General features: G+C 38.1%; 2 protein-coding genes across 6 annotated transcripts in view; one reads left to right on the top strand and one right to left on the bottom strand.

Annotated features, from left to right (window-relative positions):
• Nucleotides 1-7,906, top strand: part of ECT2L (epithelial cell transforming 2 like) — a 67,331-nt gene extending 59,425 nt beyond the window's left edge. Inside the window, exons 21-22 of the mRNA XM_058566177.1 lie at nucleotides 5,847-6,019; nucleotides 7,405-7,906. Coding sequence (XP_058422160.1) covers nucleotides 5,847-6,019; nucleotides 7,405-7,532 — 301 coding nt within the window. The 3' untranslated portion in view covers nucleotides 7,533-7,906. The remainder of the gene's footprint in view (nucleotides 1-5,846; nucleotides 6,020-7,404) is intronic.
• Nucleotides 7,907-9,692: 1,786 nt separating this feature from the next.
• Nucleotides 9,693-16,377, bottom strand: part of REPS1 (RALBP1 associated Eps domain containing 1) — a 79,510-nt gene continuing 72,825 nt past the window's right edge. For all 5 annotated transcript variants that reach the window (XM_058566170.1, XM_058566171.1, XM_058566172.1 and 2 more), the window contains 4 exons: nucleotides 15,271-15,366; nucleotides 13,421-13,569; nucleotides 12,520-12,625; nucleotides 9,693-9,952 (listed from right to left, as the gene is read on the bottom strand). In XM_058566170.1, coding sequence (XP_058422153.1) covers nucleotides 9,884-9,952; nucleotides 12,520-12,625; nucleotides 13,421-13,569; nucleotides 15,271-15,366 — 420 coding nt within the window. In that variant the 3' untranslated portion in view covers nucleotides 9,693-9,883. The remainder of the gene's footprint in view (nucleotides 9,953-12,519; nucleotides 12,626-13,420; nucleotides 13,570-15,270; nucleotides 15,367-16,377) is intronic.

Genomic DNA, 16,377 nt, shown 5'->3' with positions numbered 1-16,377 from the left:
AAGCTCAGCCCTGAGCTAACATCCATGCCAATCCTCCTCTTTTTGCTGAGGAAGACTGGCCCTGAGCTAACATCTATTGCCAATCCTCCTCCTTTTTTCTCCCCAAAGCCCCAGTAGATAGGTGTATGTCATGGTTGCACACCCTTCTAGTTGCTGTATGTGGGATGCTGCCACAGCGTGGCCTGACAAGTGGTGCGTCGGTGCGCGCCTGGGATCTGAACCCGGGCCGCCAGCAGCGGAGCACACGCACTTAACCACTAAGCCACGGGACCAGCCCCTGTTACACTGTTTTCGATTTCTAAAATTTCCTCTTAATTCTTTCTTAGTTTCCATCTGTTTGTTTATATTACCCATCTGTTCTTGCATGTTGTCCACTTTTTCCATTAGACTCCTTAACTTATGTATCATTGTTATTTTAAATTCCTGTTCTGATAATTCCAACAACATCCCTGCTGTATCCGAGTCTGGTTCTGATGCTTGCCCTGTCTTATCAGACTGATTTCTTGCCTCTTACCATGCCTTGTAATTTTTTGTTGAAAGCTAGACATGATGTATTGGGTAAAAGGAACGGAGGTAAATAGGTCTTTAGTGTGAAGTTTTCTGTTTATCTGGCTAGATGTTAACCTGTGTTCACTATTTGTTGTAGCCATGGTGTCAGAGGCTACAATTTTCTCTGGTATTCTTGTTTTTGTCTCCTCTATTGTCATTGGGTTTCCCTAGAGAGCCCTTAAATAAGGCCTGAGCCTTGTAGTTCTTTTTAGCTGTAATCCCTTGCTATTATAAGGAGTCCTATTGATGTGGTAGTAAGATGGGAGAGGAGGGGAAGTGTGCTGTAGTCCTAGGATTAGGTCTTAGTCTTTTAGTGAGCCTGTGAACCCTGCCTATGACCTTCACAAGTGCCTCTCAGCTTTTTTTTTTCACCTCTAAGATGAGACAGGAAGGCTAGAAGGAGATGGAGCTGGGTATTTCCCTTTCCCCATGTTGGTTAGATTCTGCTAAATAGTTTCCTTTGAGGGCAGGCCTTTGCTAAGGAGAACAGAACTCTCTGGTCATGTTTCAGAATGGTTACTTTTCCCCTTCCCATTAGGAAGAGTGAGAGGATTTTTCATAGATCTTCACAGTGAGAACCTGTTGGGACTCCTTAAACTATAACTCATGCAAGTTTTATGCAAGTGGGGAGGGGGGAGTCCCCCTAAGGCTAGGCCTCCAGGAGTTTTTCATCTCTTAAACTAGTTCAGTCTCTAGCAATTAGTCGTGACTTCCAAGCCTTTTACATGTCCAACCAGAAACCAGAAGTCTCAATTATTAGAATTTAGGCTTCTGTCTTCAGTATTTGAACAAAGAGTACGTTTGGGAATTTGAAGATAATGGAATACTAAATTATTTTACACTCTAATCATGAGGTACATTTATATTTAAATAGGCACTAACTCAGTGATGATTTGTGAAATAATAAATGTAAATGTAATTTTAGATTAATATTTGAATTTAAGTAAATGCAAAACAGGTTCATATCCCAAAAGATATTACAGAAAATTTAGCCAGAAACCTTGTTTTAGAAAGTTTAGAAAGTCACTTAAAACCCAAGAAATGCCATCCCCATGACTTCCATTAGGGATTGCTCACTTAGTGGAAACTCCGCTTACATTTATACCTGTAATACTGACCCCATGAGTATCAGGCTTAATAGTTTACCATATATTTTAACTTCTCTCATTTGATATAATCATTACAATCACCTGGTGAGGCAGGTGGGCCTGGAACCGTGTTATGGGTGGGGAATCAGAACTTAGGTAAGTTGTCAGAGGTCACAGAACTAACAAGCACTGGTCTGGAATTCAACCAGTGCCTTGTCCACTGATTAGACCAGCAGGTGGAAAGATGAATTGAGTCTTTCTCATAGGAAACTCACAAACACGGCAACAAGTACTGAACAAATTACTAATAAACAAGAGCTGTGACACAGAAAGAACAAGTGAATATTTGCACTATAAATGAAAAAATTTACTCTGGGGTAGAGGTGAAGTCATAGAGTCATTTTAGAGCTAGGAAATGTGGAGGCATTTGTCCCCCTGTGGATACAGCCCACAGAATTTTGGTATGCTAAGCTTCTATGATACTTTTACATACCTTGTAACTTTTATAATATTGTTTTTTAGAAACACTACTTTTAATTTATGTGACTTTAAGCTTGCTGATTTTTAAGCATGTTTTTGTTTTTCTTCCAATGGGGTTTCACCAAAGGTGCAAAAGTGGACCCTCTAGGGTTGGTGAACAGAGGCCTGGCCTTGAATCACCAAATGGAGGCATCCACTTCTCAGACCTAGAGTCCTCTTGAGGAAAAATCTTACTACCCTGACAAAAATGCATACTGTAAACTTTCCTTTTAGCCTTACCCAAAGGGGCTTACAGTCATTTACCAGGCACCTATGCACCGGAGAAGGGAAACATCCAGACTTCTCAGGGGTACTGGACTCTGGCTCTGAATTGACTCTTACCTTGGGGACACAAAAAGCCACTATGACCCACCAGTCAGAGTGTGGATGGCTGGAGCTAGGGCTCAGGTCAGCTCACAAACCTATGGCTGGCGGTTGTCTGTTTATGCCAAAGGTTGTGTCCTGAAAATTAATTTAAAGTTTTATTTAGTTATAGAAGTTGGGTACTTTGTCTTGTGGGCTGGGTAATGCAATAGTTAAACAACAACAAAACATTTTTAGAAAGGTGTTAAGAATTTAAACTATAGTAGACCTGTTCCATTTTGCTGAGTCATTGAACCTATTTGTGACTAAGAAAAGAAATCCTACCCAAGTTCAGGGCAAAAACTCTACCCTTGCAATTGGTTCTTTTGAATGTGAGCAGAGTAGCTTTCTGAAACCCTCGTAGGAGCCATAGATTCCACTTCAGCTCCTCCATTATGTCAATATGAAAGGTGAAATTATTTGCTTTTACATATGTAGAAGAATTAAGTTTTTAAAAAAAGGTTCTGGTGTTTTTTGTCTTTCGATGAAAATTGTTGGAGATCATGGGGGCTTAATTTAGTAAGAGGCTTTTGAAAAGCTTTTTTCTAGATAAAACTGAAATTTATATATATTTTAAATAGCACTCTCATAATCAGATTGAAATAACAAAAGCCTCTGTGTGCGTTTACCTTTCCCTCCTTCATGCCTTCCAATTACCAGTGGCCTCAACTCCAAGTTCATGTGCCTGCTCCTTCCCTTCGTGGGCCAACAACTCACCTGGTCTGAGTGGGTCACAAAATCGGAATTCTTTTTCATTTACCTCTACTCTTAATGTTGTCCCTTCCAAGGAAAAAACTAAACACGTATTTAGCAAAACAAACACCCCTTTCAAAGCCACTTCTTTAAAGCTCCCTTGTAGGCACATACTCTGATAATTCAGATAAGACAGCAGTTTTATTACAGCTGTAAACATTTTTCTAAACTGGCAGAATAGTAGAAATAATTGTTCTTATCAGTGATATGGTAAAAATATTGCCCAGTAAGGGGCAAGAATGTGGGTGGCGTTCCTTTGCCTGTTTAAAGTGGCCATGCACCACGTATAGCCCATCACACACACACTGAAAATGCACCCTTGCCTGCTTCCTCTCTCCCTCACCCCTAGTTCTATATGCTTCATTATTGTCAGGATAACCTACCCACTTGATCTAGAACACTGTTTCTTGCAAGATATCAGTATATGTGAAGCATTACACTCCTTCCAGCCTAAATTGTAATCACATAGACGGGAAGGAAATGTGTGAAAAAGGAAGAGCTGGCTCTGGTGATTGGGTGACCACTGCCTTTCTGTGTTATCACACTTAACCTGTACTTCCCAACACTCTCCAAAGGGCTGAACCTGAAGTATAGTACGCCTTAAAAATGTCTTAACTCCCTGACCCAGTCCTTTGCCCAGCTCATAGGCATGGTTGTAATAAGTGACTCAAGTGCCTCACTTCTCATAGTGTGGTCTGCATATCAGCATCACCAGGGAGCGGTCAGAAATGCAGAATCTCAGGCTACTCTAGCTCTACTGAACCAAAATTTGAATTTTAACAAAATCTCCAGGTAAAAATCAGGTGAATCTTGATGTGAATCCAGGGAACTCAGATGCACATTAAAGTTTGTACTATGTACAAGTCAGAGCCATTATCAAATAAAGTGGATTCTAAATGTGAATTATAGCGGCTTTAATGGAGAACAATCTGGAAGTCTTTGATAAAAATACGTAAACCCTTTGACCAACCAGTCAAACCCGTTGACCTACCCTTGGGAATCCTATCTGACAGAAATAACATGTAAGGATCCGTTTATTCCAACATTGCTGGTGGGGGCAATAAAGAAAGAACAAACGAAAGGAGGGGCAGATGGAGGGAAGCAGGGAGGAAAAAGACCCAAGTCTGTAAACCAAGAAAATGTCATTAGAAGGGGAAGAGTTGAATAAATGATGGCCATCCACACTATGAAGTATTATTTAGCCAGTAAAAATAATGAATTAAAGCCATACCAGTTAACTTGAAGTGATTTCCATTGCTGAGTGAGAAAAGCAGGAAAAAAGTATGGATAATATTACCATTTTTTGTAAAATAATGGCAACCTACCTGTAATGTGTTTATGTATATATGTGTGAGATTACCTGAGCAGGTAACAAAAGTGGAAAGATATGTACTAGTTTGGTAACTTACGTGACCTGAGTGGAGGGAGGAGGGAGCCAAGCAAAAAGAAAAAACGGAACAAGAAAATACACTAAAAAAGCCAACCGTATCTACTGATGGCACTTTAGCATTTATGTAAAATCATATGTAGATCTAAACTGACAATTTAAAAACTAAACAAAAAGATGGTAAAGATAAAAAAATAAAAGACTTCCTTTGAATAAGCCAGTAAAGTGACTTCCTTCCTTAGAGTAACTTCCTGAGGGTTGCTTGATGCTTCCAAGAGAAAAACTTTTGGTTATCCTCCTATCAAAACATTGAGCTTGCTTCACTTAACCACTCCTGTTTGGGGGGGAATGGGGACATGAGGTGGGGGGCTCCCCCAAACTCCTCCCCAGCACCTGATGCTTTTTGCTTGATGCTCTGCTGAGTACTCACACAAGATAGCCCATACCAGAGTACAGCGAAACCTACCAAACATGGTGACCTGGCTCTGACAACGGACCAGCAAAGACGGTATAGATGGAGGTTGAGGACACATTTTGTCCGTTGATAAATAAGCCCACAGTTGACCATGGTAGCAACCTCGTGAAAATGAAGAGCTATTTAATTCTAATCTTTCATACTGATGAAGTACATTGTTACCTATTAATCTCCTTCTGATCAAAATTTTAGAAATGTTTCTATTTCCTACCTAGTTAAATGCTTTTCTTTTCCCTGCTTTCTACTTACGACACCTTGTGCCACATTGGTTCTGGTGTATTTTTCTACCCCAACCTGTTACCCTTAAAGATGAGACCAAATACAACAAAAACTACTTTCCCCAGACTGCCCAAATACAGTGAACACAAAATGCCAAATTTGACAAAAATTTAAAAACACAGCTTCAGCGTGATTCATGTCATAAAAGAAGGAAACGTCAACGTCCATTTCCCCCCCACTGACTGAATACTTGTCCAATGGACAAGCTCAAACCACTCCACCAGGAACCTTGAGACCCACCCACAGCATTGGTCTGAGAGACAGAGAAGGGACTTTTCACACCAGGAAGATCATACTGAGAACTTCAAAGAGCCATTCCAAAGGTCTGTAGCAGGGAGAACACCTTGACTACTGGCTTCTCAGTGTAAAGATAAAAGCACATATGGATGCATATGGAACCCTTCTAAAGCTCCCCCTTCTCCATTTAACACAGGCTCTATGAACACACCCGCGATCTCAGTCTTTTTCTCTTCAACGATGCACTGCTCGTTTCTAGTCGGGGCACATCTCACACTCCATTTGAAAGGACATCAAAATCAACCTACCAGTTCATTGCGTCAGTGGCCCTTCACAGGTTACTAGTAGAAGATATTTCAGACACCAAACGTATGTATTTTCCTTCCAAGAGTTAAATACCTTTAGAAAGCTATATTATATAAAGCTCGTTAACTATTAAAATAGAAAAGTAGGAAAAGGACTGGAATTATAATTTGCCAGCTTGCAAATAATTCCCCAAATGTTAGGATTTCATTAATGTAAACTCTCATCTACCTCTGAAATAGCAAAAGAAAGGACTGCTGGCAGTGTCAGACACACACTCTAGACTAATATTAGGAAAACAGCTTTCAAAAATCACAAGGAGAGGCACGACCCTCACGTCATCTTGGAGTTCTCTGAAGCAGTTGCACACGAGCTTGAGCCCCCAACCGCTACTCCATACTGCTTGTAGGTGTTAGTTTTAGACTTTTATCCATTAATTTTCCATTCTACTAGGACAAGTGATTATTACAGATTTGACTGTACCATTTCTTCCTTAAGTTCATATTTAAATTGGGAGTTCTATAAAGGAATCAACAGATTCGCAAAGGATGTTTAGTAACTTAAACATTTCATTCATAATAACTTGAACAGAAATATCATGTTACAAAAAGAAATCCTACTTAAACCTACTGTGCCTATTTTTAGTTATTATCCTGCACTCTACTTCCAACCTTAAAAGGATCCATATCTCTTTCCTGTATTTGTTAGGCCAGACCACCTAAATGTAACGCCTCTCATTCCAATATTTCTTACTGCATGTAAAGGCAGGACTTAAGGGTAAAGCTGGAACCAAGAGCTCAGAGAAGGACCTAATCTAAAAAGGGCTGCTTCTCATTAGCATAAGCCCCATTTTAAATCTGAGAAAAAATGTGAAATACTTCCACTCCAAAGTCAAACTCAGGTAAAATGGGCTAGTCACCTATAACCACTGGGTATGGTTAAAGTGTGTATGACATGTCTTCTTTCAGCTCCCTTTAATCAGCTCTGCCCTACGTCAAAACCCCATTAAGTAACCTGATAGACCGTGGGCACTCAGCTAAAGAGTTGGCTTAATTCTGTCATGGGCCCTCATACCAAGGTTGTCTAGGCCTCACTCTCACCATCTCTATCTACAATAGCGATTAGTAAAGACCCTTATTGATTCCAGGTCCTTCTGGAGTGGCTGAGACAAGGAATTACAGAACATTACATCATCTGTCACTTAGTCTTTAAAGATAACTGCTAATTACGATTAAACAATTATAAAGACAAGATCATTTTAGATTATATTTGAATTATTCAGTAATTTTAGGAAGTTATATTCTAAACTGGATTTGTATTTGTTTGAATCCCTTTCTAGTTTTCCAAAAATTCTTAAAGATGAGTTGGTCAATTCTTGAATATTAAAACATTTTCTCTTTTTCTTTTGTTACCTGCAAAGATTAATTAGTGTATCTCAAATATTTTTACAGATATCAAGAATGCATTTATTCTTCAGGGTCCACAATGTGAATGGATTTGTGCTACAGAGGTCGAGGAGGATAAGTTCCTGTGGCTGTCAGTCCTCCAGAATGCAATCAGAAGTAGAATGGAGACATGAGACGTGACTAGAGAACACTGCAGGTGCCAGTTCTCCCTGAGAGATGACCCAGACCACAGCATGTATTTCCTGTTCTGGAAGATCCAGTAAAAGCAGGATTACTTGTCATGGATGATGGGAGGATGAAGTTGGATGACCCATAAACTTCTTCTTAACTTTTAAACTTTATCATCTATGCTCAATTATGTGAAATGTACAAGAAGAACAGTTTGAATCCAAAATTTTGAACCACTTCTTTTGGTAGTTATTTTTCATGGACAGTATCATTTAGTTATTTGATGAAACCTAAGACAGAATGAGGATATTGTGTATTTAAAGTTTTCTTTTATGATCTAATGAAAAATAAAACCAGAATGAAAAGTTTCTTAAGTAAGTCTAGAGAAACATTTTAATTTGTTGGTGATTTACCAATCATCTTTAACACTTTCATGAAATAATTACTGATTTAAAAATATGTATAAGAAATATAAAAGGCAATTTACTCAAAAACTTGTCACATATATCCTTAATATAAATGTACTCCTCCAGAGAGCATTAAAAATGTACCACCACAAAGCACTAAAACATTTTCTGCAATATTTAAGTGTTCTTGGGTTGCATAATTAAATTCCTAGACCTTCCAAACAAGAAGCTTTAAAAATCTGTGACATTATTAAATTAGAAAGCTACTGGGAAAAAAATTTTTTTTAAAACAAAGATAAATGGGAATCTAACAAAACTTGCCTGTAATGGAATTTAGCTGAATAAAAATGAAGAAATTAAGACAATTCTGTTTTAAAATAGAGAAACAGCAACATAGGTGTTGAGTAGTTTTCTGGGCCTTTAAATCCTTCATCAAATTATTTAACAAACTGAAGCTATAACCTGTTAGCACTTGGAAACTTTAGCTGATGTATGCAGAAGTGACAATATGTTTACTTAGTTAATGGCAGATAAAAGTTATATTAATCTTAGAAGCTTTCGGTTGTCAGTTTCCTTTTTGCTTCATGTTTTCCTTTAAAGTAATGAAATTTACTAGTACAGTCGAGGATTGTGAACGAGGCTGTTTTAAAGATTTTTTTTTCAACACAAAAATACAAATTCCTTCTAATTCTTAAAAATTTAAGTTTTTGTTAGAAAATATACAAAAGTTAAAATACTGTGCTGTTTTATTAATGTAAAATCACAGTTCTGATTCTGTCATGATATATCTGTGCAGCTTAATAGCTATAATCCCACAGACAGAATAGACATTAAAGGGAGTATCTGCTGTTAGTCAGCAATGAATGCAAATTCACAAATGTGATCAAAACGTATTTATCACATAACATAAAACAAATCCTAAGACAGTATCACCCTGAATAGGGCACACTTCAGAAACTCTTTAATAGGAAAAACCTGTCCATATGGCAAAAGCATGAGTGACAAGATCGCTGAAGGTAAACTAGAAATCTTAAGGAATTTCCATTTATGCTGTGAATAATTAATGTCCTCAGAAGTTTTAAAACATATTGCTTGAAAATAATCTCTGTAGAAACTGATGAGCATAAGCTTCTAATTGAGAGTTAGGTGCATAAATCATGCAACAAGTGGTGATGTTTGCAAGTGGACGGAGCTTATGTTGTTTGTGGTTTCAACGCTTGGCCGTCACTTCCAGGAGACAATTAAGAAAGCCCTGTCTTCTGGCTATTTCTTAAGTTTACACTACTGCTGCTGAATTAAAATCTCACACAAAAATTTTAAGTCACTGGTAAAACTGATCAAATTTTCACAGGGAAAATATAAAACCTGACCTCCAAGTTGGAAGACATGGAAAAGTCTGAAAGTACCACGTGACTCCCGAAAATGTTGATTACTGTAGAGCTTATGGTTAAAGAATGCCTTATCCAATACAGTTCTTCCAAATCAAAAGTTCAATAGGCAAAACTCATTTTAAAGATTTTTACAAAACAAATATAAATATTAAAACTAAAAGACAAATTGACAGTTTATTAATTTTGTCTCCTTTTGCAAATATTTCTGAGTTTGTGCTTGAGATGTAAAGGAGAAGGCCATTCTGTAAGTCAGATCAGTGTGAGGTTTTGGCCACATGACTACAATGGACCGATGTTATGTATTCCTGATGCTATGGAATAACAAGGGTGGGCACTGCCAACAAACACAATATACCCTCCAAAAAAGTCATCCTGACCCTTTTATTGTTGAAATTAAAAAATAAAAGATACTTAAATACAATGGTGAACATAAAGGGCAAAACAGAATCACAAAATTTAAGGTTGAATTAAGCAGTGAGCTGAATGTCTGGGTCTCCAAATTGGCTTGAACCCAGCACCACTTAAAAATGGGTGTGTTCACAGTTAACGGCTATTGGCTTATAGGTGAGAGAATGGTCGAAGTTGTTCCAGTTGAACTTCCAGGGAAATTCTCTCCTCAAGAACATCCTGAAAAAGAGGCAAAACCAGTTATGTTTCAAAGTATGTAAAAACGAAGGCACATCTAACAACAGCTCTCATCAAGAACACAGTTTTATTTGTAAGGGGGCTGGCCCCGTGGCTTAGCGGTTAAGTGCGCGCGCTCTGCTTGTCAGGCCATGCTGAGGTGGCGTCCCACATACGGCAACTAGAAGGATGTGCAACTATGACATACAACTATCTACTGGGGCTTTGGGGAGAAAAAGGGAAAAAAAGAGGAGGATTGGTAATAGATGTTAGCTCAGGGCCGGTCTTCCTCAGCAAAAAGAGGAGGAGTGGCATGGATGTTAGCTCAGGGCTGATCTTCCTCACCAAAAAAATATATATATATAGCTGTACCTCCTCAACCAGATTTTTAAGCCATTACTCATTCAGCTTCGGGGGTGGGGGGCACAGTGAAAGAGCTCAATAAATGATTAAAAAAAAAAAATTGTTAAGAAGATGAAGGGACAGCTGTTTATATTTTAAAAGAATACTTTACTTTAGAAACAGTTTCTTTGTACAACGAAATATTAAAATATCTTCATTAAAATCTTTTCCTTATTACATAAATCAGGGTAATAAAATATTTTTTGTTTAATGATTAGAAAAGCCAATATTTGCATATGCTGGCTATTCATGCATGCATGTTGCACAGAACCCGTGCCCTGCAGTGACCGTAGAGGAATCAGTTCATACAGATTCTTTCCCCTGGTGACTATATCCCATCATAGCAACTCCTGAACCTCATTTTGAGTTCCAGTTTCACAAAGAATACGTTTATTTTGCAATCAGAATTTCTAATTACTGTTGATTTTGAGCAGTCTTCTCAGATAGCCAGCAAATTGGAATTTATCCACTTTCCTTTTTCTCTATCATACTGATAGTATCGTGTTTTAACCAGAACCACCGCTTCCCATTTGGTACTCTACTTCCTATTTTTGGTTCAATGAGAAAAGCGATTTTTTTTTTTTTGGTGAGAGAGGTTTGCCCTGAGCTCACATCTGTGCCAATCTTCCTCTATTTTGTATGTGGGTCGCCACCTCAGCACGGCTGAGTGGTGTAGGTCTGCACCCAGGGTCCAAACCCGAGAGCCTGGGCCACTGAAGCAGAGTGCGCTGAACTTAACAACTACACCACAGGGCTGGCCCCCAAAAGTGATTTTTAAAACAGCTCCTATATACATGTTTCTGTGATTTTCTGTAGTTCTTCAGAAAAACATGCATTAACAAAATTTTCATCTTCAAGGTATGGTACTAGCAAGCCTATCCTTAGTTTAATATTCTTCCTTTACAATACACCAAATTCATAATCATACCACAGCTACAAATATCTTCTTTGAGGGAAGAGTTATACAAGAATGTCATTCATTCAACAGACATTCACCAAATGCCTAACATGTGCTAGGTTTTGGGGACAGACACAAGATGGTTACAAGTTTATCTAGGTCAGTCCCACTTTACTTCTGATGTCTTGGCCTAAATATCAACACATTCTTCCCTCTTTTCTCTCAAAAATATACTGGTTTGGACTTATTATATGGTCACCCTAAACAGAAATGACTGTGATTTAGATTTACCCTCTATGAGTTCAGTTAGTAGGAGAGACAAATGTGCCACAGATAATAATTCCAAGACAGTGTAATAAATGCTAGATGAGGGATATGAACAAAATGTTCTGGAAATGAACCAATTCTGTATTAATTTTACATTTCCATGGATTCTTTTCTCCTCATCTTTGTGGTTTACAACTTGGCTACTCAAAGTGTGGCCAACAGTCCGGCAGCATCTCCAACACCTGGCAGCTTATTAGAAATGCAGAATTCTCAGGTCCCACTCCATACGTAATACCAATCAGAATTTGCATTTAACATGACCCCAGATTAACTGTATACACATTAAGGTTTGAGAACCTTATAAGGCATGAATGCTTAATAATGTTGGTGAATCATGATTCTGGCTGTTAATTTTTATTCATAGGGATTCAAAGAAATCATGCCTAGTAGTAAGTAAGGAAAACAAACGCATTCCAGTACAGATGAAGGAGTACACATCGGCCACAAGCACCATGTCTACTTAAGGCTGGTCTTATCTTTTCCACATGCAGGATGATCTAAATTGCCCCCATCCTTCTTCCTCTTTAGACCTGTTTAAGTCCCTTTAACAAAATCTGAGTTGTCTTTGATAAAGAGATAAGCTAATAATAAATTATCTTAGAATTAAATCGAGTGTAGACAGCCATGTATGTGATCTTGGAGGTACCTGAGGTCACAACATTTCTTCTCTTGGGTTTCATTATGAAAGTTAAGGAATACTATAGGAATAGTGATGCCTTATATATATGTAGGATAAGGCAATCACGTTAGAATTGAGTATAAAAAATTCCTTTTATTATTAAAAGATTCAAAGGGGTATAAAACATCCTAGATGCACATTTCTCTTGCCACACTGAAAGTTTCACAGTAGCAGAACTGCTGGATCACCTCTAAGTTCCAGTTCAACTCTGAGATGCTCTGAGTCCGTGGAACTTCTCAAATAAAGATTTAGAAACCATATTACCTTTAATTGTTGCTGCAATTCACTATTCAATCTGGCCAAAACTGTGTTGGTTTCCTTATTGCGTCTAATTGATGCCTGAATAGCTTTCTTATCTTTCCCAACAGACCTGAGAAGATAAAGAGAGCAAAAAACATAACCTTCATTTCTTATCTTTAAATTCTCTCCATTCTTCCTTGATCTATCTCTAAACCCAGAAAGGAGAGGGAGCATCTTTTGTCTTATCAGCATAGCTCAACCTCACTTGCTCAGTTTCAATGGTCAACCAAAAGTATCCAAGCTTCAGAAGCTTACTTATTGTTGCTATTGTTTTAATTATTATTCTCCTGTAATAATAACCTGAGTTTAAGGTTAGTCTAGAGGGGGCATCAACAAACTTCTGTAAACGGACAGATAGTTAAGTATTTTAAGCTTTGCCATACAGTTTCTGCTGCATATTGTTGTTGTTTGTTTCTTTTCTCTCTCTTGGTCTTTATCTCTTCTCCTTTCTCTCTCTCTTCTCTTTTTTACAAAAACGTAAAGGCCATTCTTAGCTCATGGACCTTACAAAAACAGGCCATGGGCTGAATTCGGCCCAGGAGCCCTAGTCTGCCGATTCTTGGTTTACAACAACCACCGTTAAAGTATTAGTGTTACTCTACACTATTAATTTTGAAAAAGTCTGTTCCAGGGTTTACAATGGAGTGTTAAAATGGAATTGGAACTGAACTTAATGATAGAAAGGAAAAAATTGGGAAAGAATATTCTACCTACTCATAAATGAGAAAACTCTCAAAGAGGAACAGTTAAGAACCCTTGCTCAACTGAAGAACTAGTCTGAACATAATTTCTTTCAGTTTGATATTTTTAATTGCTGTGCTTTTTGTTCTTGTAATTAAATGTGTTTAGGAATAGCTTTGATTACCTAGGGATGGAAGGCTGTGATGCAAGAACAGCAGCTAAGACACCTGTCTTTTGTGTATGTTCATCAACTTCTGGCCTTAGTTCATCTTCCGACTTCAATCTTCTTCGAACAGGCTTAGGCGGTGGAGCAAGAGGAGTTGTACCTTTGCTCTAGAAGACAAGAATCCATCGGTAACGAGCGTTTCTTGAAGACATCATGGTTAGTCAGCACTCTGCCAACATCATTTGCTTCATTTAAGTCGCTTATTCTCCAAAAATTAAAAGTCACTTGTCCTACTTTAACACTCTTTAGATATCTGTGGCAACAGCTAACAAATTACAATGGGAAAGGACATTCCTAGTTGACGTCACAGTTCTGAATGTACCTACTATAGAATTTTTTAAAAAGGGTAACATAAGCTGCTTAAGGCCCAAATCTGACTCGAGTGTAATATTCACAGCTGTAACATAAACATGACACAAGTTCAATAAAGATAAAAGGGAGTTTCCAGAAAAATGCATCCGTTATCATCATAGAATTTCATACTCAAAAACACTAAATAGATCATCTTAATGAATAAAACAATTTATGAAGAAGTGGAAAGCTAGGCAATTCTTAAAAAGGCATCACTAAGATGTACAGTAATTATAACTCTTGAAAATGAGTGGAGATTTTGTTGGAAACTGTGAATCTACCCTCAACAAAATCAAATATGGTATTTACCATAACCTCATTTGACAAAACAAAAACAAGCATCAACTGCCATCTCTTTGGTTACGTGCTATTTTTAATTTGTTGCCATGAGCTGACAAAAATAAAATTCAATCTTAAGAAACATCATAGAACTACTAATGTGGTAAAAAATAAAGTGTCCAGAAAGTAGAATTTAAGCACTGGCAGAAATACATGCTGTTTTAATAACTACTTGGAATGTCTGGATGATAACAGAAACAAAATTACCAAAATTTTTCTCTCAATGGGAAAGTGTACCGATATCTGTAACTTACTTTGAAATGCATAAAACAGATAAGAAGGATTGATAAAGATAGAAGGATGGAGAGATACATGATAAAGCAAATAGAGTAAAATACTAATGATGCAATGAAGATGTGGGTTTAGTGATGTACAATGTGAAATTCTTTCAATTTTCCTGTATGTTTAAATTTTTCCTAACAAAATGTTGGGGAAAAAAATTATCCCTAAAATAGTTGAAGAAAAAGAGCACAGAATATAATATTAACCTCAGAGGTTTGATAATTTTCCCCTATTATACTGAAGGCTGCAATAAAGGAAACTGAATTTGACCAACAAGCAAGTTCTACTTTATATATTTGGAAGAATATAATAACCACATAAATTTGGGAACTGTGGCATGTACTAGATGATAGAATACCATCTCCTAGAATTTTTCAATAGGCAGATCCTGTTCTGAGACAGACTAAATATATTACAGTTAAAGGCAGTGGAATGGGTTAGATAATCTCTAGTTACTTTCTTTCTAATATTTTTTTTTTTTTTTTTTTTTTTTTTTTGTGAGGAGATCAGCCCTGAGCTAACATCCACCAATCCTCCCCTTTTTTTCGCTGAGGAAGACGGCCCTGGGCTAACATCGGTGCCCATCTTCCTCCACTTTATATGGGACGCCGCCACAGCATGGCTCACCAAGCAGTGCGTCGGTGCGCGCCCGGGATCCGAACCAGCGAACCCCGGGCCGCCGCAGCGGAGCGCGCGCACTTAACCGCTTGCGCCACCGGGCCGGCCCCTCTTTCTAATATTTTTGTCATCTTTAAAATATTACAAAGAAAAAATGATCTCATATAACTTTTTCTATGTATAAAAATTATCAATCTTAAAAAAGACCTTCCGCGTACCACATTGGCGGGAGCACCAGCAGCTGTCTTCTCTTCAATTTTACTCTCTGTTTTGGCAACTCGAAGAGAACCTGCAGAATCAGAAGCTTTTTCAACCTAGAGATGAACATATTATTGTTACTAATTATAATAAGTAATGTACAATTGTACATAAATATATGTAACAAACCAGAGAATAAAATGTACAGAAAATACTCATTCTGACAATAAGAAATCTGAGATCAAGATGAGAAGGAATTTGAGAATACCTTGTAAAATGACCACTCTTTCTTTACTACTCAAGGGCAGAGAGGAGGGAAGGTACTCGATCTCCGAGGGAGCAGGCAGAGCTGAGGATGCAGCTGTGGCACTGGGAAGTTCTTGTGGCTGGGGGAGGGGATGTATCCACCCCAGGGAGTGAGTGCCAGCACCCCATGCACACCTTCCTGGGGTACAGCCCATTCCCCTAGCGGCCCCAGGGCCAGGCAGAAAGTTACAGGTTTGAAGAAGTGGCTGGTAGAAAATTTTCCATGGATCAGATCTATAAGGAACCATAATCTAAATTATGCCAGTCAAATAAACATGGATTTTTGGATCTTTTAGAGAGGCTCAATATGGGTTGAGACAATCAGCACAGAGATTTTAGAATTCCTCTGGTCCCTCCAACTCCACATTTATGTTTAGTGAGGACAGAGATCCTTAGAGAAGTTCTTGCCACCAGAACTAAAGAGAGTCTCCTGGAACACTGTCTGCAAAGGTTAAATTTTGGCATCCTGTAGTTTGTAAGCATGTCTAAAGTCATGAAAGTGCCTTACTTTCATACAAACTGAGTGTAGCTATGGTAACCATACCCTCTTACTACATCTTCACCAAATCATACAATCAGATGCTTGGGATTAAGATGGAACCCCAGAGCAGTGTTTTAGCCAGGACTAGATGGTTGTGTTTGTGTTTTTCACACAACGGCTACCCCCTACTCCGATTCTGCTTCTTATTCAGCATTATTCTGCAACCAGCAGGTGTCTGAGGCCAATAAAAAAATTGAGAAGCACTGACTTCGGGAATACAAGTCCTTTAAAAGCAGCAGCAGCAGGCATTTTATTCACTGATGTGCCCTCTAATATCTGC

Source organism: Diceros bicornis, chromosome 23 (assembly GCF_020826845.1).
Source record: "Diceros bicornis minor isolate mBicDic1 chromosome 23, mDicBic1.mat.cur, whole genome shotgun sequence".
Lineage (NCBI taxonomy): Eukaryota > Metazoa > Chordata > Mammalia > Perissodactyla > Rhinocerotidae > Diceros > Diceros bicornis.
Note: the sequence above shows the minus strand (reverse complement) of the source record. Positions and strands in the feature narration are given on the sequence as shown.